Genomic DNA, 26,598 nt, shown 5'->3' with positions numbered 1-26,598 from the left:
GCCTCCCAAAGTGCTGGGATTACAGGCTTGAGCCACCGCGCCCGGCTGGCAACTCCATTCTTTCAAGTGCTAGGGCCAAAACCTTGGAGTTATCTTCAACTCCTTTTTTTCATTTCCATTCCGCATCAACTTATTAGCATATCCTGTTGCTCCTATTTTCAAAATACATTCAGAATCTGATGGCTTCTCTCTGCCTTCAGTGCTGCTACTCTGGACTGAACTATTACCATCTCTTGCCTGGATTCCTGGCTACCACAATTGATATGTCTGCCTCTGTCTTGGCCCCAATACAGCCTGTTTTCTACATAAAAGTCAAAACGAAAGTGTTAAATCTAAGTCAGATGCTGTTAATCTTCTGCCCCAGCTGCAATGCATGCCCATTTTACTGAGTAAAAGCCAAAGTCCTTCCAACGGCTTATGAAGTCCTGTGTGACCTAGCATCTCTCGTTCTACCCTTGTCTTCCTCCACTTTAGTCATTCTGCTACACTTTGAACATCCCAGTCCTGCTCCTACCCCTGGACCTTTACACCAGCTGTTCTTGCTACTGGGCGCATTATTCCCACAGATAACACAGGCTACCTCCCTCCCGGGCTGCATGTCTTGGCTCCAATGCTACTATTTCAGTCAAGCCTACCCACCTCCCAGGGCCCCTCTTCTCACACTGATACTGCTTATTTCCCTTACCTGGCTTTGTTTCTTTTTCTTATCACCTGCAAACAAACGGTGCAATGTTTTTACTTATATCTTTATTGTTTATTGTCTATTTCTCCCACTAGAATATAAGCTCCTGAAGGCACATATTTTTGTCTGTTTCATATACTGTTATATATGCATCAATTTTGTAATATGAATGCATGAAGATTCAGTGACCTACACAAATTCACACAAGTTGGAAGTCAAGATTTGACCTCAAGGAGGCCGAGTATGGTGACTCATGCCTGTAGTCCCAACACTTTGGGAGTCCGAGGCGGGCAGATCACTTGAGGTCAGGAGTTTGAGACCAGCCTGGCCAACATGGTGAAACTCTGTCTCTCCTAAAAATACAAAAATTAGCTAGGCGTAGTGGTGCATGCCTGTAATCCCAGCTACTTGGGAGGCTGAGGCAGGAGAATCACTTGAACCTGAGAGGCGGAGGTTGCAATGAGCACTGATGGTGCCATTGTACTCCAGCCTGGGTGACAGAGTAAGACCCTGTCTTAAAAAAAAAAAAAAAAAAAAGGAAAAAGAAAAAAAGATCTGACTTTAAGCAGTGAGTGTAATTTCAGAGCTCTCCACTGAAGTCACAGTGCAATCCCATCTCTTCTTATCCTTTTAAGATTTATTCAAATGTCAACCTTCAAGAAGCTAATTTCACATTCTGAATTAGTCTTTATTCTCTACTTTCATGGGATCTTGTTTTTAATCTTCTCACCCTACATGTTAGCTTATGCCTTTAAATATATCTATTCTTCTATCCAGGTAGGTGGGTAAGTTCCTAGTGGACAGCTTTGATGTCTGATTTTTCTTTGGATATGCCCTGTCAGGCACTGATTAGATCACTTTTGGATGGATGAATTTATTTATGAATATGTGAGTGATAGAATTCTGAGACAGGAGAAACATGTTAACTTATAATTCAGCAGGTTAATATTAGGCAAATATAAATTTTGACCAAGTTTCCCAAACCAAGTAGTATTCAAATAAGCAACAGTTTTTAAGGGAATTGATAGATTGTTCTGATAATACAGGGGGCCACAGAAAGCACTTGAGAATGTGCTCTGATGAGCAGTGCATTGGTGGTCAAAGGAACAGAGAAGAACTGACATCATAAATCAAAGGCTTTTCTAACTGCAAGAAAAATTAAGCTGGCTGCAACTCTGAGTAATAAGAATAAAATTAATAGAGACTACTAATGGACCTAATCATAAACTGTACAAATATTTTCCAATAAAAGAGCTTAAAATTATGGAGAGGATTTCCCCCCATTCTTTCTTGTCATCTTTATTTTTATTAACCTTTTTCATTAATTCATTATACTGAACAGAAATAGATATTTATTTTACTCCAAACATGTTTGAAAGTACCCAAATGTAATAGATCGCTATATATGGGCTACTTCAAATGCCACGGTTTGATAGCAAGAGGTCTGACTTTGTGTAAACAAGCAATCCTTTGCTTTCTCATGTCAATGGTAATATTTTCCAACATGGTGTTTAAAAGTCTAGAAAACACGCAAAATAGAAACCGACACTGAAAACTAAAATCAAATTTACAGCTATACAACTGAGGTCAGCAAAAGCAATACGTATGTGGCAGATAAAGATATTTTAAAGATTGTGGATAAAAGATTAATAAAACTTAACTTACCTAGCCATCTGCAGGTGCTTTTTCCTAAGAATAATGAGGGTAACAAGCAACAGTCCAATTAAAAGTGTGCTAAGGATGGCCAGCACGGAGATCACTACCACATTGGGATTCATCTCTGTAACTAAAGAGATAAGTCGTGCATTTTCATCATAGGTTCTGTTATAGGGAACCAAACAGAACCATTCATTGTTTCTCATCTAGTCTTAAGAGCAGGTGAACTTATGATGATACCAATAATAAAAGCAATCATGTTCCCCAAGCCAACAACGACCTCTTCCTGGTTAACTGTAACTTTGCAAACTAGACTGATAAATGGTATTCAGGTGTCTGGAAGAATTGAGTCCATTTCAAAGGCCTACAACATTCAGAATCTTCTTATAAAGGGAAACTGAAGAATGAAGGATACCTGTGCCACAGTTTAAATTCATTTGAAAGCTAAAAATGTAGAAGCAATTATCATGCATTATCACTTTTTAACATTTTCACAAGCTTAGAGGTGGCAACTTATTTTATGCCCATGATTTTGAAGTCAGAAAGCACAACTGTATACTTTGCTTACAACTAATAATGTATATGAAAAAGACATTAGCAAACTACCATCTGCTGAAGCACTTAACACATTACTAGAAGCAGGCATTCTGATGATCCGTGGCCATATGTTTAGAGGTTTTCCATCTGCACAACTCAGGAGATTACACCTATTAATAGGTTGTAGAGCCCTGAAGAACCGGGGTCGCGTCCTTTTTATGTACTCTATATAAAGTCTTCTCTCCTATGGCACCTACTCATTGTCTACTCCTTCACACTATGCAGAAGAACAGGATATCAAAGGCAGGAACGTAGGTTAAATGTTTGCATAAAACTCTTTAAAATGGGCCTGAGGACTCATACCATCTTTTGCATTGATCATAAAATTGCAGAGTGAGCGAGCACATCTATCTGATCCCTAAGGTTTTGGGTATTTATCATTTCCCATGTGGGCCAGCTTGGCTCCAGTTTATGGGTAGAGTGCTTAAACAGAAAGAACAATAGACTCATGGTCAGAAGAGTTGTTCACTTGAGTATTAACTGCTATTTGGAGAAGTCATTTCATCTGCCCTACGGGCCTCATTTTTCTCATTTGTAAATAAGTTTAATAATGTTGTACTGTGTTGTCATGGAGCTGACAAGGAATGATGGACATTAAGGTACAGTTGACCCTTGAACAAAATAGGTTTTAACTGTGCAGGTTCACATATATGTGGATTATCTTCCCCCTCTGCCACCCTTGAGACAGCAAGACCAAACCCTCTTCTTCCTCGGTTGACTCCATGTGAAGACCGTGAGGGAGGTCTTTTTGAAGATCTGCTCCCACTTAATGAATAGTAAATATATTTTCTCTTCCTTATGATTTGCTTAATGATATTTTATGTTCTGTAGCTTACTTTATTGTAAGAATACAATATATAATATGTGTAACATGCAAAAATGTGTTAATCAACTGTCTACATTATTGGAAAGACTTCTGGTCAACAGTAGTCTATGAGTAGTTACGTTCTGGAGGAGTAAAAGATTATGTTTGGATTTTGAACTATGTGGGAGTCAGCACTTCTAACCCTCTCGTTATTCATGGTCAACTGTATACTTTAAAAGGTGTGCAAGGATGTAGGAATGAGAGACAATTAAAATATTTAACAGGTATACATTTTGTCCTCCCTTCTGAAAAAACAAAAATTAAAAACAGAAACCAAAAAGAAAAATAAAAAAGAAAACAGTCCATTCCAGTCATCCCTGAATATAGCAGCTACATATATGACTAATATTACACAAATGAAACTAAACCAGTAAAGAAACGATGAGATGTGAGTGGCTTTATTACAGGAAGCTTCATAGAGGGCCTCAGGTTGCAGAATCAGACTAACAAGCCAGGACTAACACATGTGATACAACTCAGAGAAAGAATAAAGAAATAAACAACATCATTCCAGAGCTTTCATTAATCTCTAATTTTCCAACTTATACTTTTGGCTGGATTGGAAACTTTCTTGCTTTGACACAGTAATCAATTATGTCATTCTCTGATGGGTGACAGATGAAGGCTAAGGCTACATAGATGAAATTGGATTGATAAGGATACTGTGCCTATTCCTGAACAAGATCTGATAAATTCCCAAGTAGCATTTAGAGAGCATATACTAACACTTTGACTATTTTACTTCTAAGCTTCAAAACAACTCAGGAAGCCACATATTATTATTCCAATTTTATGGATGAAAGAAAAGCTCAGAGACACCCAATGTCTTTCTCTAACTCCATAGCTAGTAAGTGCACTTTAGGATTGAAATTAAGGACTCTTTGACCCTGGAGCTTGAGATTTCTTGGTGGAATATTGGTTCCATTAAAAAATGCATATGCATATATATATGGCTTTTTTTTTTCAAAAAGGAAAAGTGAGAAAACTATGGAAAAATATGGGAAGAACTTCCAAAGACCAGATTCCACTAGTGTGTATAATTACCCATTGTTGAGACGGCTATGAACGTAGGGACACTGGGGCTGTCATGGCTAAAGCTGGTGACACTACAATTGTAGGCAGTGGCAGGAAGAAGGCTGGAGATTGTCACGACATGAGAAGAAACAGCAACTGGTTCCTGGGATTTCAGAAAATAAGATACATTTAGGTTATCCTCATCTATCTTTTTAAAAAATATTTTTCATAGTTGAGTCAGTAATAGATTTACAGAGTAAAAAATGTACAAGACGACAAAGGATAGCACTGAAAAATGTTCCCTTCTTTCCCCATTCCCCATTTGACCAATTCCCTTCCATGGAAGAAGCCATTGTTGTCAGGCATTATTTTTCGTCCCATATGCGTTTTATGGATGTATAAACACATACGACATAGTTAAAAAACAGAAGTGATGGCTTAGCTTACACATTGTTCTGCTTATTTCTCACCTTAGTTATCAATGCATTTTGATGCTTTTTCCATATCAGTACAGGTTAAGCTGTTTCATTCTTTTTAAGGGCTGCATAGAAATCCATTGAAAGGTCATACAGTACTTTCTTTAGTGAGCCTCCACTGATGAATGTGTAAATGATCTCTAATTTTTTGCTATTGCAAACAATGCTACAATGAACATCATTTCACAAATTTGGGAAGACACACACACACACACACACACACACATACATATATACACACAATGTATGCATGTAATATGTATGTGTGAACATACACACATACACATATATTCATATGTTCTTTGCTAGTGTAACATTCTTTGAAGTGCTGAGTCAAAAAAGTGCACATTTAAAATTTTGAAAGCTATTGAAAAATAGTTCTCTACAGGCATTTTTCAAGTTCCTCACCTATGGCATGAATCCATGACAATCCCTGCTTCCCTACATTCTTTCCAATACCATACATTCTCAAACTGAGCTTTTCCAATATTATTAGTGAAAATTGTATATTGTGGTTTTATTTTACATTTTTTAACCATAAATGAGGTTGCTCAATTTTTCATCTGTTCAAGAGGCTTTTGTATTTATTTTTCTATGAAATATTTGTTTTGGGTTGTTTGTCTTTACCTTTTTGACTTGTAGCAATTCTTTATATATTAAAGACACTACCACTTTGACTACATTCTCAACTTTTATATAGCATCCACTAAAGACATGGCAACTTTTTGCACTCAGAAACATTTAGTATTGACCTATTCTTGAGTCAAAAATTTTGCTAACTTGGTAGACCCGTGGCCAGAGTAGTGACAAGTACTGCTGTACAGTATCAAAAGATGTGCCAGTATCTTTTCAAAACAAGATTTTGAAACACGCTTGCCTAAAGAGATGAGAGCCATCAGCATTTTCTTCCACTTCCATCTCTTTCACTATTCTATAGAAGAATTATTCTAAGGAAAGACTTTTGCTAATAGGACTCAGTTGTAAGTAGCTAACTAACCATTGTTTTTTTAAAGGAAGGCATCACTGTAGTTATAGAGAAGAAAATCCATTATTTGCAGAGCAGTTATTTTCCAAATGGATTCTTAGAATAGAGAAGATTCAGCTGTTCAGTACAAATCAACAAGAGATATGTTTGTAGAAGGGAATATCAAAAGGAGAAAGGAATCAAAGCAAATTATCTTAGCATTCAGCATGAAAAGATTTGCACTCCCAGCAATCCTTTTTTCTTCTCAATCTCATGAACTTCATTATTTTAAAAAATCAGTTACTTATGTTCATATATTAGGCTACACGCTGTCTTATGTAAACTCCCTAACAAATCTTCCTTTTCCTTCCACCTCTGGCTGTGAAATATTTTTTCCCTGTGGCGTTGCCACTCCTAGAACTGCCGGTTCATCTCTTTCCTTCCATTCATTCTGACAGCTCTTTCTATCAGATCTGACATTTGTAATTCTAGAGCTTTAGAAACAGCCTTCTCTCAGCCTTGATTTTGCAACAAAACTGTCCCCCTTACAAACTAGATATGCACATCTCTTTTAAATTATCTCCGTAGTATGGACCTCTCTTGTGGTACTTACATTTTACTTTACTTTTTTCTATACGTATGCAATGTCCATATCATATAAAAATATTTTGAAGGCAAATACTGACTCTATTATATGTGTACTGTACAGTGCCTTTTATATAATTGGCAGTTGGTTCATGTATGCTAAATTATATTTTATGTGATAGAGTCTTCATTCCCTTTATCAATTCAATGGGCTGCTTCCTTTATTCCTTTGTCTGACCTGGAGTGGCTATGAATTAGGGACAAATGATACAGACAAAGATAAAAGTTCTCATAATATCTTTTGGGCTTGGTCTAAGTATCCTGTTAATTGCTATCACTGAAACACAAAAGAGCAAACAAACAGTTTTCATTTTACATAGTTCGAAGAAACAGAAGATTCTTTTTTTCTCCCAGATAATTAGCCTTAATTAAAATTAACTGAGAAAAGGTAAATCAAAAGGTACAGTACCTGAAGTTTGGTTTTCTGACTGGAGCCAACTTGTTGACAGAAAACTTCAAAGAAATCAGCTACTCCCTCTTCCACCCACAGCAAAGTCACTGAAGTCTGGGTTTTGTTCACTGCGAAGAGTGATTTGGGTGGAGCTGGTTCTGAGCAAAAAAAAAAAGTTTTAAAAAATAATTTACTAAGTGTTTTCTTTTTTCTTTCACTAATAAGCAGGTGAAACATCCCCCAAATTCACATATAGATAGGTAAGAACCATAAAAAGTTTCTATTGCTCTTGAAATATGTCCTTTCATACATATAGCTATCTAACTTGGAAGGCAGAATATTTTGTCTTTTCCTCCTTCCATTTTTTTACTTCTCTTTTTGAAACACTTTTGTTTTCGACTTCAGTTTCATCATAGACATAATATGTTAATAGTTTCTGTATCATTTATCCTGGAGTTAGCACTCCCTCGATAATACAGAACTTTCTGGATGAGAAACAAAAAATCCGTTCTTAATAAAGGTAGAGAAAAATGAAATTGGTGTGCTTTTTTCTAATGATGAGATGCAGTTTGGTATTTAGCCAACAACCTATTTTCCTTTCTCTGGAAACTATCTGAAACAATTCAGACAGAAAAATGGCTGCTTGAAAATTTAGTCAAAATTTAAAAAGATAAAGCTAAACAGATTATATATATATATATATACACACACATACATATACATATATATACACATATATATATACATACATATACATATATATATACACACACATATATATATATATATATATATTTTTTTTTTTTTGAGGCTGGAGGCTGGATCTCACTCTGTCACCCAGGCTGAAGTGCAGTAGTGGAAACACAGCTCATTGGAACCTCATTTCCCTGGCTCAACTGATCCTCCTGCCTCAACTTCCCAAGTAACTGGGACTGCCTGGCTTATTTTTGTATTTTTTGTAGAGACAGAGTTTTGTCATGTTGCTCAGGGTGGTCTCACACTCCTGGGTTCCAGCAATCAGCCTGCTTTGGCCTCTAAAGTACTGGGATTACAGGTGTGAGTCACTGTGCCTAGCTGATAATGTAATTTTTTAAGAAAAGCATTGATAGAAAAGGATTGGATGATTAATAAAATGTTAGAGATAATTTTTTTATCTTAGACCTCTTATCTAATGTCAAATCCTTAAAAATAAATACATAATATTTATTATTAAATAAATAAATCCATTCAGCAAGGAAGCTTCGCTGTCTGTCCTCTTCATACTTATTTCCAGTAATTGAGTCACTGGCGTTGTTCTCTTGAGACCAAAAAACCGTGTCTTTTTCTCAGTTCTAATAGTCATCCACTGTCTCATTCCCCGCTCCTGAATGTCTCCTGGTCTTCTGCTGTGACCCTGTCTTTTGGATGTTGTCTTTCCCTCTAGGTCCCCCAGTATGCTGAGTGTTATGCCTGAACTCAAGGTCTTAAGCTGGGGTCCCTGTTACCTGCTCTCAGACCCCCGACATTGCTTGTTTGGACATGTTGTATCTTGCTGCTAGATTCACATAACAGCATCCTTCACCTACCAGTATGTGCCTGTCAGACAACTACCACTGTTGTAGATTTCTTCCTGCTTGTTACTTGCGTTTTTCATTTTCTGCCCCACTCTGCTAAGTCTGTTCTTTAGCTCCTGTCCTTTAGCAGTGCTTGAAAAAGCCCTGTCGGCCATTTCACTGCTTTGACAGGTTCATATCTTTGTGTGGGAAGATTTGGACCTTGTTTCTAGAATATCATCATTGTGGCCCTATCCAGGACCAAGAAGTATGTCAAAATCATGCTTGACATGATTTATCACAGATAGCCTAAACTTATGTCCAACTAAAAAGAAGCATCTTTCTTTCCTGCAGCAACTTGACAAGGTTAGGCAGAAGAGTTTAAGGAGGAAAGAGATGAGTTTGTCTCAGGCAAGCAAAATTCACAATGGATGTCAGAACCCCTTTTTCACTTGTAATGAATTGTCCAGTCCTCCAGACATTGTATTGTCCCACTTCTGCTCTGAGGAAGACTGCTAATGAAATACAGAGGTCAATTTTCACTTCTCACATCCTTCATAACTGCCATTGCTAATAGGGTTATGTCCTTCCGGGATTCTGACTCCTGAGGAACTTGAATCAATGGAACCAAGTGTGAAGTTGTTTGGGGCATAGATGAATGATTTGTTAGGCTAAGCCTGGGATTTTCTTTGTTAAAAATGCACACTACAGAATTGTTCCTCAGATACAATTCTAAGGCTCTTCTTTTATTTCTCAGTGTCAGAGAGCAGTCTTTTAAAACTCTTGTTACCTTTTCCTTTAATCTATTTTTTTTTTTTTTTTGAGACAGAGTCTCACTCTGTCGCCAGGTTGGAATGCAGTGTCCAGATCTCAGCTCACTGCAACCTCCACCTCCTAGGTTCCAGCAATTCGCCTGCCTCAACCTCCCGAGTAGCCAGGACTACAGGTGTGCACCACCATACCCAGCTGATTTTTTTGTATTTTCAGTAGAGATGGGGTTTCACCATGTTGGCCAGGATGGTCTCGATCTCCTGACCTCATGATCCGCCTGTCTTGGCCTCCTAAAGTGTTGAGATTATAGGTGTGAGCCACTGCGCCTGGCCTCCTTTAATCTATTTTTAAATTATATTGCATATCCAGACTTTTGTCATCACACTCATTAATCATCACAAAACTTCTGAACCTCTTTTTCCCTGGCTCTAGTCAGTTCTTTCTTCATTTTGTCAATGATGGTTTAAAATCATTTAAAATAAAAAGCTATTTTGCTCATATTAAATCCTATCTATGCATTGTCTGTGGTATCACATCCAAACATGCCATGTCTTTGAGATCCGGCTTAGGCTGCTCGTGGTGGCTCATGCCTGTAATCTCAGCACTTTGGGAGGTTGAGGCAGGTGGATCACAAGGTCAGGAGTTTAAGACCAGCTTGGCCAATATGGTGAAACGCCGTCTCTCCTAAAAATACAAAAATTAGCTGGGCGTGGTGACGGATGCCTGTAGTCCCAGCTACTTGGGAGGCTGAGGCAGGAGACTTGCTTGAATCCCAGAGACGGAGGTTGCAGTGAATGGAGATCACGCCACTGCACTCCAGCCTGGGGGACAGAGTGAGACTCTGTCTCAAAGGAAAAAAAAAAATTCCTGTTTAAATTGGCTGCATGCTATCCATTCAGCTTTACCATGATTCCTAACATATAGATGTGCTTCCTCCTGGGAAAGCCAGTCTTCTCACTGACCTTCAGCGTGGCAGTGGGCAGTGCTACATTTCAGCCCAAGTTTACCTTCAATCAGTATGCTTTTTATTCTGCTCATTTCAAGGTCAAGAAAAAGTCTTAACTCCTCCTTGAAGTCTCATTTTGACCACTCTTTCTCTTGATGATTTATCCCTTCTCTGACATTCTACTGCCTTTAATTACTTCCTACATAATCTATAAGTGAAGGCCTGATTCTAGTAGATCCTATTAGATTCTTTAAGAACAGGGGCTATGTGTTATAAATGAGTTTGTCTTCAATTTTAAGTAGCCACCTGTAGGTACTCAATAAATCTTATTTATTGGCTGATTTAAAACATGAGCCAAGTTTCATCAACCCAAAGAGGAGGATTCAAGCACCAGGCAGGACTAGACATGCTGGGGTTGTATCAAATTTCAGGTGCAGAGTCACGAACTATCATGAATTATTGCAAGAGCTCCCAGTGGTCCAAGGAATATGACATTGATACTACAGTAAGGGTTTCCTTTGTTCTGGCTGAGAATGTGGCTGCAGGTGATAAGATCCTCAGGAAAATCTCCTAAAGTTCTGGGACATCAAACAGCCACATAAATTTTTTGTGGGGTGGAATATGAGGGCAATAGATTGTTTCAAGGTCCCTGTATCTATTATTACTCTTTTCTGAAAGACGTTTGCATATCAGCTCTGTAGGTCAATGAATAACATACACAAATCACCTGCTTGAGGACTGTTCAGGATCTTTGTGACAGGTGTGCTTCCCTAAATTAATCAGGCAGAAATTTAACTCTGGTGTCCCAAAGGAAACAAAGGAAACAAAGAAAGTTACTACCATTGATTGTTATTATCATTATGAACTTATTAACATTACGAGATTTCACAAGCCAAGGTATAATTGAATTGGGAGTGCTTATAATTCGATTTTCTTATTCAAGACAACAACTGTCCCAGGAAATGTTTTAAAATGTAAGAACCGGATTGTGAATTGTCCAACACAGCCACTAACCACATGTAGTTGTTGTGTATTTGAAATGTGGCTAGTCCAAATTGAGAGGTGCTGCAAATGTAAAATACAGACAGAATTTCAAAGACCTAGTATGAGAAAAGAATAAAATACGTCTTTAAGAATTCTTTATATTATTATGTTTTGGAATAATATGACCTTGGATATATTTGGTTACATAAAGTATGTTGAATTCAACTTCACGTGTTTTTTTTTACTAATTTTTAATGTGGCTGCTAGAAAATTGAAAATTATACATGTGGCTCTTACTATGTTTCAAATGAATAAATTAGAGCATTTGTTCTTATTGCCTGGAGAAGAAGTCTGGATATTCTTGGCAAAAACTGGTTGGAGGGGTCCCACATCTCATGAGAAGTCAAGGTCAGCTCATTGCCACAGCCTAGGATGGTTTAGATCAAGCTCGTCCAACCCGTGGCTGGTAGGCTGCATGCTGCCCAGGATGGCTTTGAGTACAGTCCAACGCAAATGCAGAAACTTTCTCAAAACATCGTAAGTTTTTTTTGTGATTTTAAAAAATCAGTGTTAGTATATTTTATGTGTGGCCTAAGACAATTCTTCTTCTTCCAGGGTGTTACACGGAAGCCAAAAGCCAAAAGGTTGGACACCCTTGGTTTACATGACTCATGTTCACCATCCTCAGAGGCACAAGATTAAAATGGATAGTGACTAAATATTATTTAGGCAATTGCATATGACAGGGAATACAGTGACATCAAAAATATTTTGATTGCTTTCTATCTTTGTTATGGGATGAATTATATCCCCTCCCTCCAAATTCATATGCTGAAGCCCTAACCTTTAGTGCCTTAGGATGTGACTGTATCTTTTTTTTTTTTTTCTGATACAGAATCATGCTCTGTCACCCAGGCTGGAGTGCAGTAGCATGATCCTGGCTCACTGCAACCTCCACCTCCCCAGTTCAAGTCATCCTCCCACCTCAGCCTCCTGAGCATCTGGGACTACATGAGCCTGCCACCATGCCTGGCTAATTTTTGTATTTTTAGTAGAGACAGGGTTTCACCATGTTGACCAGGCTGGTCTCGAACTCCTGACCTCAAGTGATCCACCTGCCTCTGCCTCCCAAAGTGCTGAGATTATAGGCATGAGTCACCACACCTGTCCTGATTAGGGCTTTTGAAGAGGTGATTAATCTAAATGAAGCTGTTAGCATGCACCCTAATTTAATCAGACTGGTGTCCTTATAAGAAGAGGAAATGTAGACAGTAAAGAGATGTATGTGCACAGAGAAAAGACCAAGTGAAGATATAGTTAGAAAGTGGTCATCTGCAAGCCACAGGAGAAACCTGCTCTGTTCACACCTGGACCTTGAACTTTCAGTCTCCATAGCTGTGAGAAAACAAATTTCTGTTGTTTGAGCCACCCAGTCTGTGGTATTTTACTATGACAGCCCTAGCAAACTAATCCAGTCTCCCACTATTCAAAATACCAAATACGTCCCTTTCTGCAGATGAGGGATGAGAAAAAACTCTATAAAATATCAAATACAGTCTATCTCCTAAAGCAGAAGGATAGGAAAATCCCAATAATGAAATATAATAAATCAAATTTAGGACAATGTATAGACAAACACTTTATATAATGTAAAGTCATGCAGATACTAGTTACAGAACATCTTCTGGCTATTGCTTTTTATCTCTCTAAGTGACATTTTCAATCTTAACGTTTTCAATATTCTCATGCTCCAAAATGTAAAATTTCCTTTTGTTTAAAATAATTTCACTGTCTATGACATTTGGTGTGAGTACCTATGTATATGGGTAAATGGGATAGACATACTATTTTCAGAAAACAAAGTTTAGATACAGTGTCGTTTGCTTTTAAATATCCTCTAAAAGCTTTCTAACATTGCTGGTGTTCCACTTGCTAGCTGGTCCTCCCTATTTTCTTTTCTTCTCTCTCATATGATGCCTCTCCAGGTTTGGGCTGGGAATCCAATCTAATTTCATAAGAAAATCAAGTACTATGCATAGAATATGGGCAGACTGGAAGGCTGCAAAGCCATCTCTACCATTTAATTTAGTTTGGATTATGAGAAGCTCAGGCTGTTGCCTAGGATCTCTGGGGAGTGAAAGTGACCTTCCTGAAGCAGGAGCTAGTGTCTGATTCTTATTCTATGCTGTGGCAGCAAATCTCTGCCTTTTCTTGGGAATTCCAAAGGGAATAGTCTGATGTAATACTTAGCCTAGGAACAGAATGTAATGTGTGTATTGTCTAAAACCCATCGTTCACTGATACCTATTACATTGTTTCTTCTTATAATGTGACTCATTAATTTGCTGCCTACAGAATGATGTTTATGAGGCCAAGATTATATCCATAAGGACCAGGTTGGTGAGTCATGTTACAAATATGGTAATGAGGAATATTAAGTAGAAAAGCATTGTTAAAATGATCGTCATCCATGATCCACATCACAAAATTGATTTTCAATCTATAGCCTCACTGATAGCAATCTTCTAGAATGCTCTTCATATGCAAAGCACAATTGTTAACATCTATATTGTAATAAGTCTTTTAAATTTATTTTTATTTTCCTCTACTCAAACAACTCTGTATAAGCAGTGTAAGTCATATAGCATATTCGACTTGGCCAAACGAATCATCTGCGATGTAAATGGTGTAGACTGCAGAAATTATGCTCAAGTTGGTGAAATAATATTTGCAAAACAAAGCACTATCTGAAAGGAAAACAAAAGGTAAAGAAATTATTCAGGGTGAGTTAAGATTGATATGCAATGAAATTAAAGAGAGGAATATTTATATTAAATATTTTTATATTTTATATTAAACAGCAGAAGCCTTTGTTAGACCTGAAATTTATCAGACCTTTTCTTGTTGATTTAGGGAAATTCTCTTCCTAGATACATTTAACAAGTAATTTGAACATTTTGAAACAATACCGAGAAATTTAAAAAAATTCAGGCAAATATTTAGCACCTGAGAACACACAAAATTATAATGAGGCCCTTTTCATATATATAAAAATAAAATTTTCTCAAGGGTTAGAAATGTCTGTCATTTTCATTATTTTTTAACTACTTTTTTTTTTTGTTTTTTTTTTTTGAGAAGGAGTCTTGCTCTGTCACTCAGACTGGAGTGCAGTGGCACAGTCTCAGCTCACTGCAACCTCTACCCTCTGGGCGCAAAAAACTCTCCTGCCTCAGCCTCCTGAGTAGTTGAGATTACAGTTGCCCATCACCACACCCAGATAATGTTTGTAGTTTTAGGAGACACAGGGTTTCACCATGTTGGCCAGGCTGGTCTGAACTCCTGACCTCAAGTGATCTGCCCACCTCGGCCTCCCAAAGTGCTGGGATTACAGGTAGTGAGCCACGGTGTCCAGCATTAACTATATTCTTTATAGCTTAGAGATAGCAAGTGTAATATCCTCTTCTGTGAATCACTAGATGGGTTGATAGTTTTAGTTCCTTAAGTAACTTCTAAAGATCGATAGAGTTTTTCAGAGAAAGTTCCTGTTTAACATTGCTTAGTTTCTTTTTTTAATTTTTAAAAATTTACACATGTTTATGGGATACTAGTGTAATTTTGTTGCATGCATAGATTGCATAGTAGTGAAGTTAGGGCTTTCAGGGTCTTCATTGCCCACATAACATATGTTGAACTTACTAAATAATTTCTCATCATCCACCCACTTCCCACCCCCTCACCCTTCTGATTGTTAGTTTCAAAACAAAACAGATATCTGAATTCCTCCTTTTCAATGGTTCCAGGATTATGCGCTGTTTTTTTTTTTTTTGGAGACAGAGTTTCGCTCTTGTTCTCCAGGCTGGAGTGCAATGGTGCAATCTCTGCTCACTGCAACCTCTGCCTCCAGGGTTCAAGCAATTCTCCTGCCTCAGCCTCCCAAATAGCTGGGATTACAGGTATGCACCACCACGCCTGGCTAATTTTGTATTTTTAGTAGAGATGGGGTTTCTTCATGTTGGTCAGGCTGGTCTCTAACTTCCAACCTCAGGTGATCCACCTGCCTCAGCCTCCAAAAGTGCTGGGATTACAGGCATGAGCCACTGTGCCCGGCTGAATATGTGCTTTTACTTAGCATTTTTATTTTGTTAGAAGTTATGTATTGCAACATTTTTAGAAAAAGATCACTACTTTCATTGTGTCATTAATCTTGTTGGCTTTATTCTGAATGCAGGTATGAAACTAAGTTCTAAAAGTTGAAGGAGCCTAAAAGATCATCTAGCCCAGTCTCATTTTATAGATAGGAAGCTGGAGTTCAGAGGGTCTGAGTCACTTTGCCATGGTAACACAATTTGTCTATGAGGGCAAGAACTGGAATCCACATTTCTGGACCCCTAACTAAGGGTCCTTCCTGTTAGACTTGGTTTCCTCCCTTAAAAATATGAATGTTTCCCATTCAGTTGCATATAAGTGGGGATGACAAGGCCTCCTGAAAAGTTCCTTTGCTCAGAAGGCTGGCTTTTCCAGAGTGGGCCCTTGCTTGTGTATTTAGGTCGGCACCAGACTTCACAGTCATTGCCCTATGGTCCATCCTTCAGATTCTTCCAAAACACTGGCGGGAATCATGTACCTGCAAAATATGCAGTACCTTATGATGGGTAGGAGAAATGCCGTTAAAGAAGTGCTAGAGGGGTTTGGCATGGCTCTGGGCAGTTGACACATCGCGGTGACACTCAGAAGACTGCAGTGAGGAGTGGTATATTGAAGAGAGAAATTGGTAGTGTCAGGCCCAGGTGCAGAGACATTGGACAGTGGCATGGCTGTCTCTGAGAACCTAAACCAGGAAACAATGCTTGCATGGGGCTGCTGGTTGTGGAGGTATATATCAGAAGAGTAGCAAGGCAGCTATTGTCCTCTGCAAACCTAAAGGGCATGCATGTGTCTATCTTACAAGACGTCAATCAGAAGAAACCATCCACAAGCTGCTATCATGACCTTCACTCTGCTCACTATCCCATTACGCCCATACACTCTATCTGTCATTGTCGCCCTGAAGAAGATTCTAGATCCTTCCACTGGCTCCCTGGGTCCCATTTCCTCTGCTCCAATCAAGGACATCACTCCAAATCTCACCTCTAACTATCCTGCATCAACAGTTTTCTCTGTTTTGCTGAGTCATTTTGCTTGGCCTACAGACAAGCTGTTTTCACCCACTTGAAAACAAAATAAAAACCAAAAACTAGCAAATAAAAACTCTTGGATTCTTTTATCCTTTAGCTCCCGTGCATTTTCTCTCCTTCCCTTTATAATAAAATCCTCAAACGTTTTGTTATTTTAGTTATTTTATGGTTACCTCCTTTCATTCTCTTTGAACACCTTTTAATTAGATTTTTTTCCCATCACCATGCCACCCAAATGCCTCTTCTCAAAATCAAACATGATTTCTAGGCTGCTAAGATGGCTGGTCAATTCTCATTTCTCATCTTACCTGGTTTGTTTGCAGGTCTGACCTGGGAATAGCCACTCACTGAGGCTCTGTCTTCCCTTGGCTCCTGGGGCAGGACACTTTTCTGTGCTCTTTCTTGCTTCCCTGGCCAATGCTCCTCAGTCCCTTTTGCTGGGTTTTCCTCACCATCTCCACATCTTAAAGTCAGAGTGACCCAGGGCTTAGGCCCTAGATAGCATGATTTCTTCTCTATTGAGTCTTTGCTAACTCATCACATCTGTCTCCTGCCTGTACTCAAATTTATGTTTCAGTCCCGAAGTCTTCACTAAATCCAAGCTCCTTTATCTAATGGCCTGCTCAGTATTTGTTCTTTAATGCTTCATAGGAACCTTCAAAATGTTGACCCATCCAGATCTGAACTCCTGACATTGCCCCCAAACCATCCTCTCCCATAATCTTCTCCAAGTTGATAAATAAAACCTCTGTCTTTCCAATTGCTCAGGCCTCAAATCTTCTGTGTCTCCAGGCTTCTTTCACTGATTCACAGACAACATCTAAGTCCATCAGCAGATTCTCTGAGCAACACCTTCAAAATAAATTTTGAATCTGACCACTTTTCATCGCCTCTGTGGCTCCCAGTCCGACCTAAACAAGTGTTAATTTTTTATCTGGACAGACTCGGTGTTCTCTAAAGTTTAAGGCGACAATGTAATTTATCAAAAGTGTCCAGGCCGTGTGCGGTGGCTCACGTCTGTAATCCCAGCACTTTGGAAGGCCAAGGTGGGAGGATCACGAGGTCAAGAGATGGAGACCATCCAGGCCAACATGGTGAAAGTGCGTCTCTACTAAAAATACAAAAAATAACTGGGTGTGGTGGTGCATGCCTGTAAACCCAGCTACTTGGGTACTTGGGAGGCTGACGCAGGAGAATTGCTTGAACCTGTGAAGCGGAAGTTACAATAAGCCAAGATCGCCCCACTGCACTCCATCCTGGATGACAGAGCAAGACACCATATCAAAAAAAAAAAAAAAAAAAAAAAAAAAAAAAAAAAAAAAAAAAAAAAAAAAAAAAAAAAAAAAAAAAAAAAAAAAAAAAAAAAAAAAAAAAGTGTCCACTAGGGAACACTTTTGCATGAGAAAAGGCTTGCCCCAAATCCTAAAGAGGATTACTGCCTTTTAACTGATCCATAAGAGGTGTAAAGTGGTGTTGTCTAAGGCAACAGGGATGTATGGTCATATTACCTAATTAATTCCCTCCTGCCTTATCCTTGCCCAGAGCAGTCTATTATCACCAGACCGACCCAGTGAAACCTGTTAGGTTACGCAATGCCCCTGCTTAAAGCATGCAATGGAGAATCATCTCACCCAGAGGAAAGTGTCTTTTAAATGACCCTACACAGTCTGTTCCCTTGCTCCGTCTCTGCCCGGTATCTATGATTCTCCGCCTTGTTTGTTCCACTCCAGCCATACTGCCTGCCTGGCTTTTCTTTGAACTTGCCAGGAAGACTGCTGCTTCCAGAGCTGTGCACCTGTGATCGCCTCTGCCTACAGGATCTCATCAAAGTTAGCTCTCCTTCATCTCCTTCAGGCCAACTGAAACATCACCTTCACAGGGACACTTATCCTACTCCCCACAAATATTGCATCCATCCCCCACAACACTTCTTATTCTCTTTCACTTTTCTCCACGGCACTTTTCACCATTTAACATTCTTATATTTATCATCTCCTTTTCTCCTTTAGAATGAAGGTTGACATTTTTTCAGTTTTGTTCATGTCTGTATCATCAGAACAAAGAATAGTGTGTTGCATACAGTAAATGCTAAATAAATATTTGTTAACAGGACGAATTTTTTTTTTAAAGTATAAGACCTTAAGTATTTTATTATCTTCTTTGTAGCTGACTGGCAGCCTACAGATTTCTTTTTTGTTCCCCAGGCTGGAGTGCAGTGGCATGATCTTGGCTCACTGCAACCCCCGTCTCCCGGGTTCAAGTGATTCTCCTGCGTCAGCCTCCTGAGTAGCTGGGATTACAGGTGCCCGCCACCACACCCAGCTGATTTTTGTATTTTTAGTAGAGATGGAGTTTCTTCATGTTGGCCAGGCTGGTCTTGAATTCCTGACCTCAGGTGATCCACCTGCCTCGGCCTCCCAAAGTGCTGGGATTACACTCATGAGCCACTGTGCCTGGCCAGCCTACAGATTTCTACATATCTATATTTATATCCATATTTCAGAGAGATAGAAAATGCCTACTATCCCCGACATCCTTAACATTTCAAAGTATTTTGATTTTTTTTCTTGTCCATAGCCAAATTATGTTTTAAAGATTTCTAATCTCTACAAAAGTTTCTATGACTGAGATTAAGAAAATCAAGCCAATGACCCTAAGGCCAAATTCCAAAAGAGGAACAGAAAGTTGCAAAAGTGGATATAAGACTCCTCCCTGTTCTGTTAAATTTTTTAATAGAAAAATGAAGTTTGTAAGAAAAAAGCCACACACCAGTCCAGGAAAATAGAAGCAGCAGATAGATAAAAGGTATTAGATGACTGTTTCTGGACCAAGACTTAACAATGTACAAAGCATGTCACAATTCTCTAGGGTCCAGCTTGTTCAAATGAGGACATAGCACTGAATTACCTCCAAAGGATCTCGTAGCACTAAAGTTATATGATTCCTTATCTTGAACGTGCCCAAACATGTCTACGGTCAGGGTAAGGCAGAAGTTTGATGATGGTGGTGTGCGATTCTGTTTTGTTTGTTTGTTTGTTTCCTCTGACCTCCTTAGCTGATCCTTTCTACTCTGTCTTTCTGATTCTTCCTGCAAAGCTCAATTTCGAAATGCTGGGGTGGTTCTAGGCTTGATCCAGGCCTTCTCTTTTCTTCTCTATCATTACTTACTACTTGGTGATCTCATCCAGACACCTCCAAATTTGTATTTCCAGCCCAGAATTCTCCCCTGGTCTTCAGACACATGTATCGATGACCTCTTTGTTTCACATCTGCACCGGGATATCCAATGGTCATCTTAATTTTTTTTACATCCAAAGAAGAATCCTTGATTCTTACTTTACCCTAAATATACTCCTCCTGTATTTTTACTGGTCATTTCCATCTCAGTGAATTGCGCCACCGTTCGTCCTAGTTGCTCAAGAGTGAAGCCTGGGAGTCATTAATTTCCCTTTCCCTCACTTCCTGTTTCTGCCCTATTAGAAAGTTCTGTAGACACAACCTCCAAAAAGAGCTCCTGAATTCTGTCCACCTCTCTTCATCTCCGTTATAACCACTGTAGTCAAAGTTACCATCAATCTGTTGCCACTTCTTTGAAGCACAATATTATTCTTACTTTTTTTTTTTTTTTTTTTTTTTTTTNTGGAGTGCAGTGGTGCGATCTGGGCTCACTGCAACCTCTGCCTCCCAGGTTCAAGCGATTCTCCTGTGTCAGTCTCCCAAGTAGCTGGGAGTACAGGCACCCACCACCACGCCCAGCTAATTTTTGTATTTTTAGTAGAGATGGGGTTTCACCATGTTGGTCAGGATAGTCTCAATCTCTCGAACTTGTGATCCGCCGGCCTCAGCCTCCCAAAGTGCTGGGATTACAGGTGTGAACCACTGCGCATGGCCAGAATATTATTTTTGTTTTTATTTTATTTTATTTTTTTTGATACAGAGTCTTGCTCTGTCGCCCAGGCTGGAGTGCAGTGGCATGATCTTGGCTCACTGCAACCTCCGCCTCCCGGGTTCAAGTGATTCTCCTGCCCTGGCCTCCTGAGTAGCTAGGATTACCGGTGCACACCACCACATCCAGCTAATTTTTGTATTTTTAGTAGAGATGGGGTTTCACCACGTTGGTCAGGCCGGTCTCAAACTCCTGACCTCGTGATCTGCCCGCCTCAGCCTCCCAAAGTTTGGGATTACATGCGGGTGAGCCACTGTACATGGCCAGAATATTATTTTTAAAGCTGGAACAAATAGTCCTTTAATAAGTTCCCCTGCTTTCATTGTTGATGCAGTAATCCCTTTCTCCTTAAGCAACCAGAGGGATAGTTTTAAATATAAATCAGATTATTTATTTATTTTTATTTATTTATTTTTTTTGAGACGGAGTTTCACTCTTGTTACCCAGGCTGGAGTGCAATGGCGTGATCTCGGCTCACCGCAACCTCCGCATTTTAAGTTTCCTAAATGGCTTTTCATTACTCTGAAAATAATATTCCAACTGCATGCCTTAAAAGGCCTATATTTGGGCCTCCTGTCCACTCTGCCTGACTTCCTCCTTCTTAGCCTTTTCATAGCTGGTCCTTCTTGCTATTCAGACCTTAGCCCCCATGGCCTCCTCAAAGAAAGATTTTACCACATAGTCATCCTGCACCACATTTCCTTGTTGTAAAGCACTGTACAGAACTTACTACCATCTTCCCCTTCACTAGATCATAAGCTCCTTGTGAACAGAAAGTGAAAATAGCCCTCTGGCTTTGTGACCATCACTACCACAAGCAGTCTGTCTGGCATCTGAGCAGTACTTAGAAGGCTTTCAATATATATTAGTTAAGTGGATTGATGAATGAATATTCTATTTCCAGAGAGCTATTTGTGATCTGTCCAAAACATCTCATTCCTGGTTTTTTTTTTCCTTTCTTTTTTTCTTTTTTTTTTTTTTTCAGGTTGGGTAACTGATTCTCTTATGTAGACTTAGCAAGTCCTCTCAAAGTTGGCCCAGGGATCCAGGTTGATTCACCAAGAGTGGAAGATACTATTGGTTAATGGTTGAAGACACAGTCATGTGCAGACCAATGAGTTCTTGCAAAATGACAAATCTTAGAGGCAGGTTTGATTGATATTTGTAATGACTGAGTGTCAAAGAAGCCTGTCATACCACCGCAGTACTGTGAGACTGCTGGCAACCTAAAATTCCTAATGGCATGGTTGGTTCAACATCCCGGGAAAAGCACCATATTGGGGCATGTCTTTTTGTGGACGTTTACTGATGATACAATATTGAGATTTATTGGCAACTCTTTTTAGGGCTCTCTACCCTTGCACATGACATCTTGCATTAACTTACATTATACTGAGCTAATTGGTAGTTTGGTTTCTTACCATAGAGGGAGAACCTACCGTCTACAACACCGGAGTTAGACAGAGCCATTCTAAAGAGGGCTCTATCACAGATAAATTGAACTGCAGATTAGCCCAACCAGTTTTGGTCCTAGCTTTAACAATGGCATTCCAATTCAAACAAGCTTGAAAAATCTATGTGCCAAAGTTGTATTTTTCTGTAAAAGAGAATGAACATGACTTCTATATGTGTCAAAATGAATGCTATGAAGACACACAAAGCAACTAGAATAAAAGTTTTGTAAAAAAAACCTCTACCATTCAGGTACTACTAAAGCAAGATATTATTTCACTTCTCTGAAAGGTGAAACTTGCTTTGATTAAATATTAACAGGAATACAATGTTCAACTTTGAGGCCCTCAATTTCAATTCATTCAACAGTATCTGTTGAGCAGTTATAGGTGTTCAGGCATTGTGTTGTATAAAATGGAAAGGGCTTATAGACACAATAACATGATTAGTAGAATTGATCTTTTGACCAAAGGATAAAAACCAACATTATTTGTTTTCAAGAAAATAAGAAAGGCATGTCATATACAGATTGTCTTATTTTCAGAGAGGAACAAGATAGAAACAATATTCCGTTTGATATTAAGATACCAAGAAGAAGAAGCTTATCGATCCTGAGGGTTATATTCACTAGAAATAATTTCTATGGAAACTTACCTTTCCTTGAAAAGTTTAAAGAAATTTTCCAAGTTGGTTTACATAGTTCATTCTGTTATCAGGGAGACATGGAGGCTCCAAACATTTTGATAAGTTTGGGAAACGGTCATGGTTTTAACACATAGTCCTATGTAGATACAATTGTACCAGTTCACGACTTTGACTCATATTCTTGAGGCTCCTTAGACCATACTGTCACATAGAAATGTCAGTAAAGTGTCCAATAGTCCCACTAAATACTACTTTGATAAGACCACCTCTGAAATTTTATGGGAGAAAACTGCTGGGACGTGAGAAACACTTAACAGCTTCCTGTAATAGTAAAGCTTGGAAAAAGAAAGACATTGGGAACATGAGCACAATCTTCAAGTAATTACGGTTACCTAGAAATGAGTTTTTGAACTGTCCTTTACACCCACAGAGGACACAGTCAAAGATAATGGTTGGAATTGGTAGATAGGCAATTTTTTTTGCTTAATAGAAAGATTATGCAAATTTGTAAGTTGGTGCCCTCCACATTCTTAGAATTTAAGTATAGACCACAAGGGAGGAAGAGCAGATTGCCTTCAGTGCAGAAAAGACTAAGAGGCTACCCTAGATCCTCAATTGGAGCACTAGCGCCCCCTTGAGGGTGTTTGGAAGTTTGAAGGAATGTTTTTTATTAGTCATAACAGAGGGAATTAGCTATTCTGTGGTCAGGACTTAGAAATGCTAACTGCCTTGAAATTGTTAAGAGCACACCAAATGAAAAATTGTCCCATGTCCCACATCCCACATGACTTTCAAATGTTATAACAGAGTAAATCCACCATAAGTGTAAATTGCAAGTACTTTACTACCTAATAATTTTGAATGTTTTTAAAAGGAAATTAAGTAAAATAATTTAGAAGAAAGTTGTCCTGAGAAGGCACATTTAAATCAAATTAAGATAGTAGTTAAGATTATTCTATAATATGATTTTTACTTCCATAGTGTCTAATCAATACATCACATATTTCCAAAGTACCTATACAATTTTAAAGTATTTCAGCACAAAAAGTTTTTGTCATAGCAAATCTGAGAAAAAGAAATTTAAGACTCAGTGACCTATGCATTGAGTTCTGGAGAAATGCAATTACTGGGTAAATTGAGGAAATATTTTTTTTTTTTAGATTTTCTAAAAGTTTTCTAAAAGTACATCACTGTCAACAATGCTACCCATGGTATTTAAGTTACTAATAAAACAGCCGTTAATTAGTCTTTACTTACAGCTGCAAATATGAACACATGTAATAACAGAGATGACCTGAGACTCTTATGAACAGATTCAGACACATAAACTAGCAGACATCTTAAAAAATGATGTCACTAAATTGCATTAACTACCTGGAAAACACATTACTATTTGATAGACTTACTTTTTAAAATATGAAAATCATAAAAATCTCTGCTGGGAAAATTACATATTGATATGCATTTATTTTTGGGTTGCCACTCTTTTATACTGCCTTTAGGGGTCTACCACACAATTTTGTGTTAATCCATCCTCCATTGTCAGTGGTAGATTTTAGGATACTGTCTCCGAGTTTCCCTGTAAGTATCAGAAATTAAATGTATACCTCAATAAAGGGTCAATTTTTGAATGTAGAAGATGTGTTTTGTGTTACACAGTCACTTTCCAGTTGTATGTCATAATATAAAGAATTATTTTGACATTACGCTACAGAAAAAGATCCAGTTCATTTGCAAGAATGTTATAGTATCTGTTTTTCCTCATCCACAGCCTACTGTTTTTCTTGGCATATGATCTTACAGAATGAGTTGGGAAGTATTCCCTCCTATTCATCTTTTTTGAAGAGTTTGAGCAGGATTGGTATTAGTTCTTTAAATATCTGGTGAAATTCAGGGGTCAAGCCATCAAGACCGGAGTTTTCTTGATAGGAGATTTTATTATGACTTTGATCCCATTGCTCATTATTGGTTTGTTAAGGTTTTTTCCTAATGCTTCAGTTGTGTTAGATTGTGTTCAGGAATTTATCCATTTCTTCTAGTTTTCCAATTTGTTTGTATATAGTTAGTTGTTCATAATAGTTTCTAATGATTCTTTGTATTTTTTAGGTCTCTTGTTATGTCTACTTTTTTGTTTCTTATTTTATTTCTTTGGATCTTCTCTCTTTTTTTCTTACTCTAGCTAAAGGTTTGTTGATTTTATCTTTTTAAATGATAGACTTTTTGTTGTGTTGATCTTCTGTATTTATTTTAGCCTCTATTTCATTTATTTTTGCTCTGAGCTTTATATGTCTTTCCTTCTACTAATTTCGGGTTTGATTTGGTTTTGCTTTTCTAGTTCCTTGAGGTACATCATTAGGTTGTTTATTTTAACTTTCTACTTTTTTATATTAAAGGCATTGATTGCTGTAAACTTCCCTCATGCTATGGCTTTTGTTATATCCACAGATTTTGGTATGTTGTATTTTCACTTTCATTTGTCTCAAGAATTTTTAAAATTTATTTTCTTTCTTTCTTTTTTTTTTGAGACAGAGTCTTGCTCTGTTGCCAGGTTGGAGTGCAGTGGTGTGATCTCGGTTCCATGCAACCTTTGCCTCCTGTTTTCAAGAGATTCTTCCGCCTCAGCCTCCTGAGTAGCTGGGACTACAGGTGCCCACCACCATGCCCAGCTAATTTCCGTATTTTTAGTAGAGACGGGGTTTCACCACGTTGGCCAGGATGGTCTTGATCTCTTGAGCTCATGATCTGCCCGCCTTGGCCTCCCAAAGTGCTGGGATTACAGGCGTGAGCCACCATGCCCGGCCATAAAATTTCTTTCTTAATTTCTTCATTGACTCATTGGTTGTTCAGGAACATGTTGTTCAATTTCCATGTGTTTGTGTATTTTTTGAGGTTTCTCTTGTTATCGCTTTCTAGTCTTATTCCACTGTGGTCAGAAAAAATACTTGATACGGTTTCTACGTTTTGAATTTGTTGAGACTTGTTTTAGGTCCTATGCTATAATCTATTCTGGAGAATGTTCCATGTTCAGTGAAAAGAATGTGTATTCTGTAGCAGTTGGCTGAAATGTTCTTTAAATATCAATTAGGCCTATTGGGTCTCGTGTATAGTTTTACTCTGTTGTTTCTTTGTTGATATTCTGTTGGATGATCTATATGTTACTGAGAGTGGAGTGTTGAAGTCCCCTACTCTCATTGTAATTAAGTCTGCCTGTTCCTTTAGATCTATTAATGTTTGTTTTATATACTTGGGAGCTCCGGTGTTGGGTGCATAGATATTTATAATTGTTATATCCTCTTACTAAACGGATCCCTTTATCATTATAGAGTGACCCTCTTTGTCTCTTTTTACAATTTTAAATTTGTGGTCTATTTGATTGAATACAAGCATAGCTACATCCGCTTTTTTGCCTGTATGTTTTCCAGATGCATGGAATATCTTTTTCCACCCCTTCATTTTCAGTCTGTGTGTGTCTTTATAGGTGATGTGGGTTTCTTAAAGGCAGCATATGGTTGAATCTTATTTCTTTATCCAGTCAGCCACACTATGACTTTTAATTGAGAATTGAGACCATTTACGTCTAGTGTTATTATTGCTAAGTACGGATTTACTACTTCTGTTGCCTATTTTCAGGTTGTTTTGAGAATCCTCTCTTCATTTAATACTCTGTGGTTAAATGATTAAGTATTATGTATTAATTTGATTTTTATTTTTAATGAACTGATTATATGATTTTGTGCTGTGGTTATAAGGATTATAAAAAAATCTTGTAGATATAACAAGTTTATTTATTTGCTTATTTTTGAGATGTGGTCTTGCTCTGTCATGCAGGCTGCAGTGCAGTGTTACAATCACAGCTCA

The 26,598-nt window shown here is 38.2% G+C and overlaps 1 protein-coding gene across 2 annotated transcripts in view; it reads right to left on the bottom strand.

The window, feature by feature from the left end:
- The window catches only part of PTPRO (protein tyrosine phosphatase receptor type O), a 276,527-nt gene that overhangs the window by 43,478 nt on the left and 206,451 nt on the right, over positions 1-26,598 (bottom strand). For both annotated transcript variants that reach the window (XM_017528611.2, XM_017528620.2), the window contains exons 13-15: positions 7,309-7,448; positions 4,845-4,977; positions 2,348-2,468 (exon numbers count right to left, since the gene is read on the bottom strand). In XM_017528611.2, coding sequence (XP_017384100.1) covers positions 2,348-2,468; positions 4,845-4,977; positions 7,309-7,448 — 394 coding nt within the window. The remainder of the gene's footprint in view (positions 1-2,347; positions 2,469-4,844; positions 4,978-7,308; positions 7,449-26,598) is intronic.

Source organism: Cebus imitator, unplaced genomic scaffold (assembly GCF_001604975.1).
Source record: "Cebus imitator isolate Cc_AM_T3 unplaced genomic scaffold, Cebus_imitator-1.0 Scaffold2, whole genome shotgun sequence".
NCBI classification, from domain to species: Eukaryota; Metazoa; Chordata; class Mammalia; order Primates; family Cebidae; genus Cebus; species Cebus imitator.
Note: the sequence above shows the minus strand (reverse complement) of the source record. Positions and strands in the feature narration are given on the sequence as shown.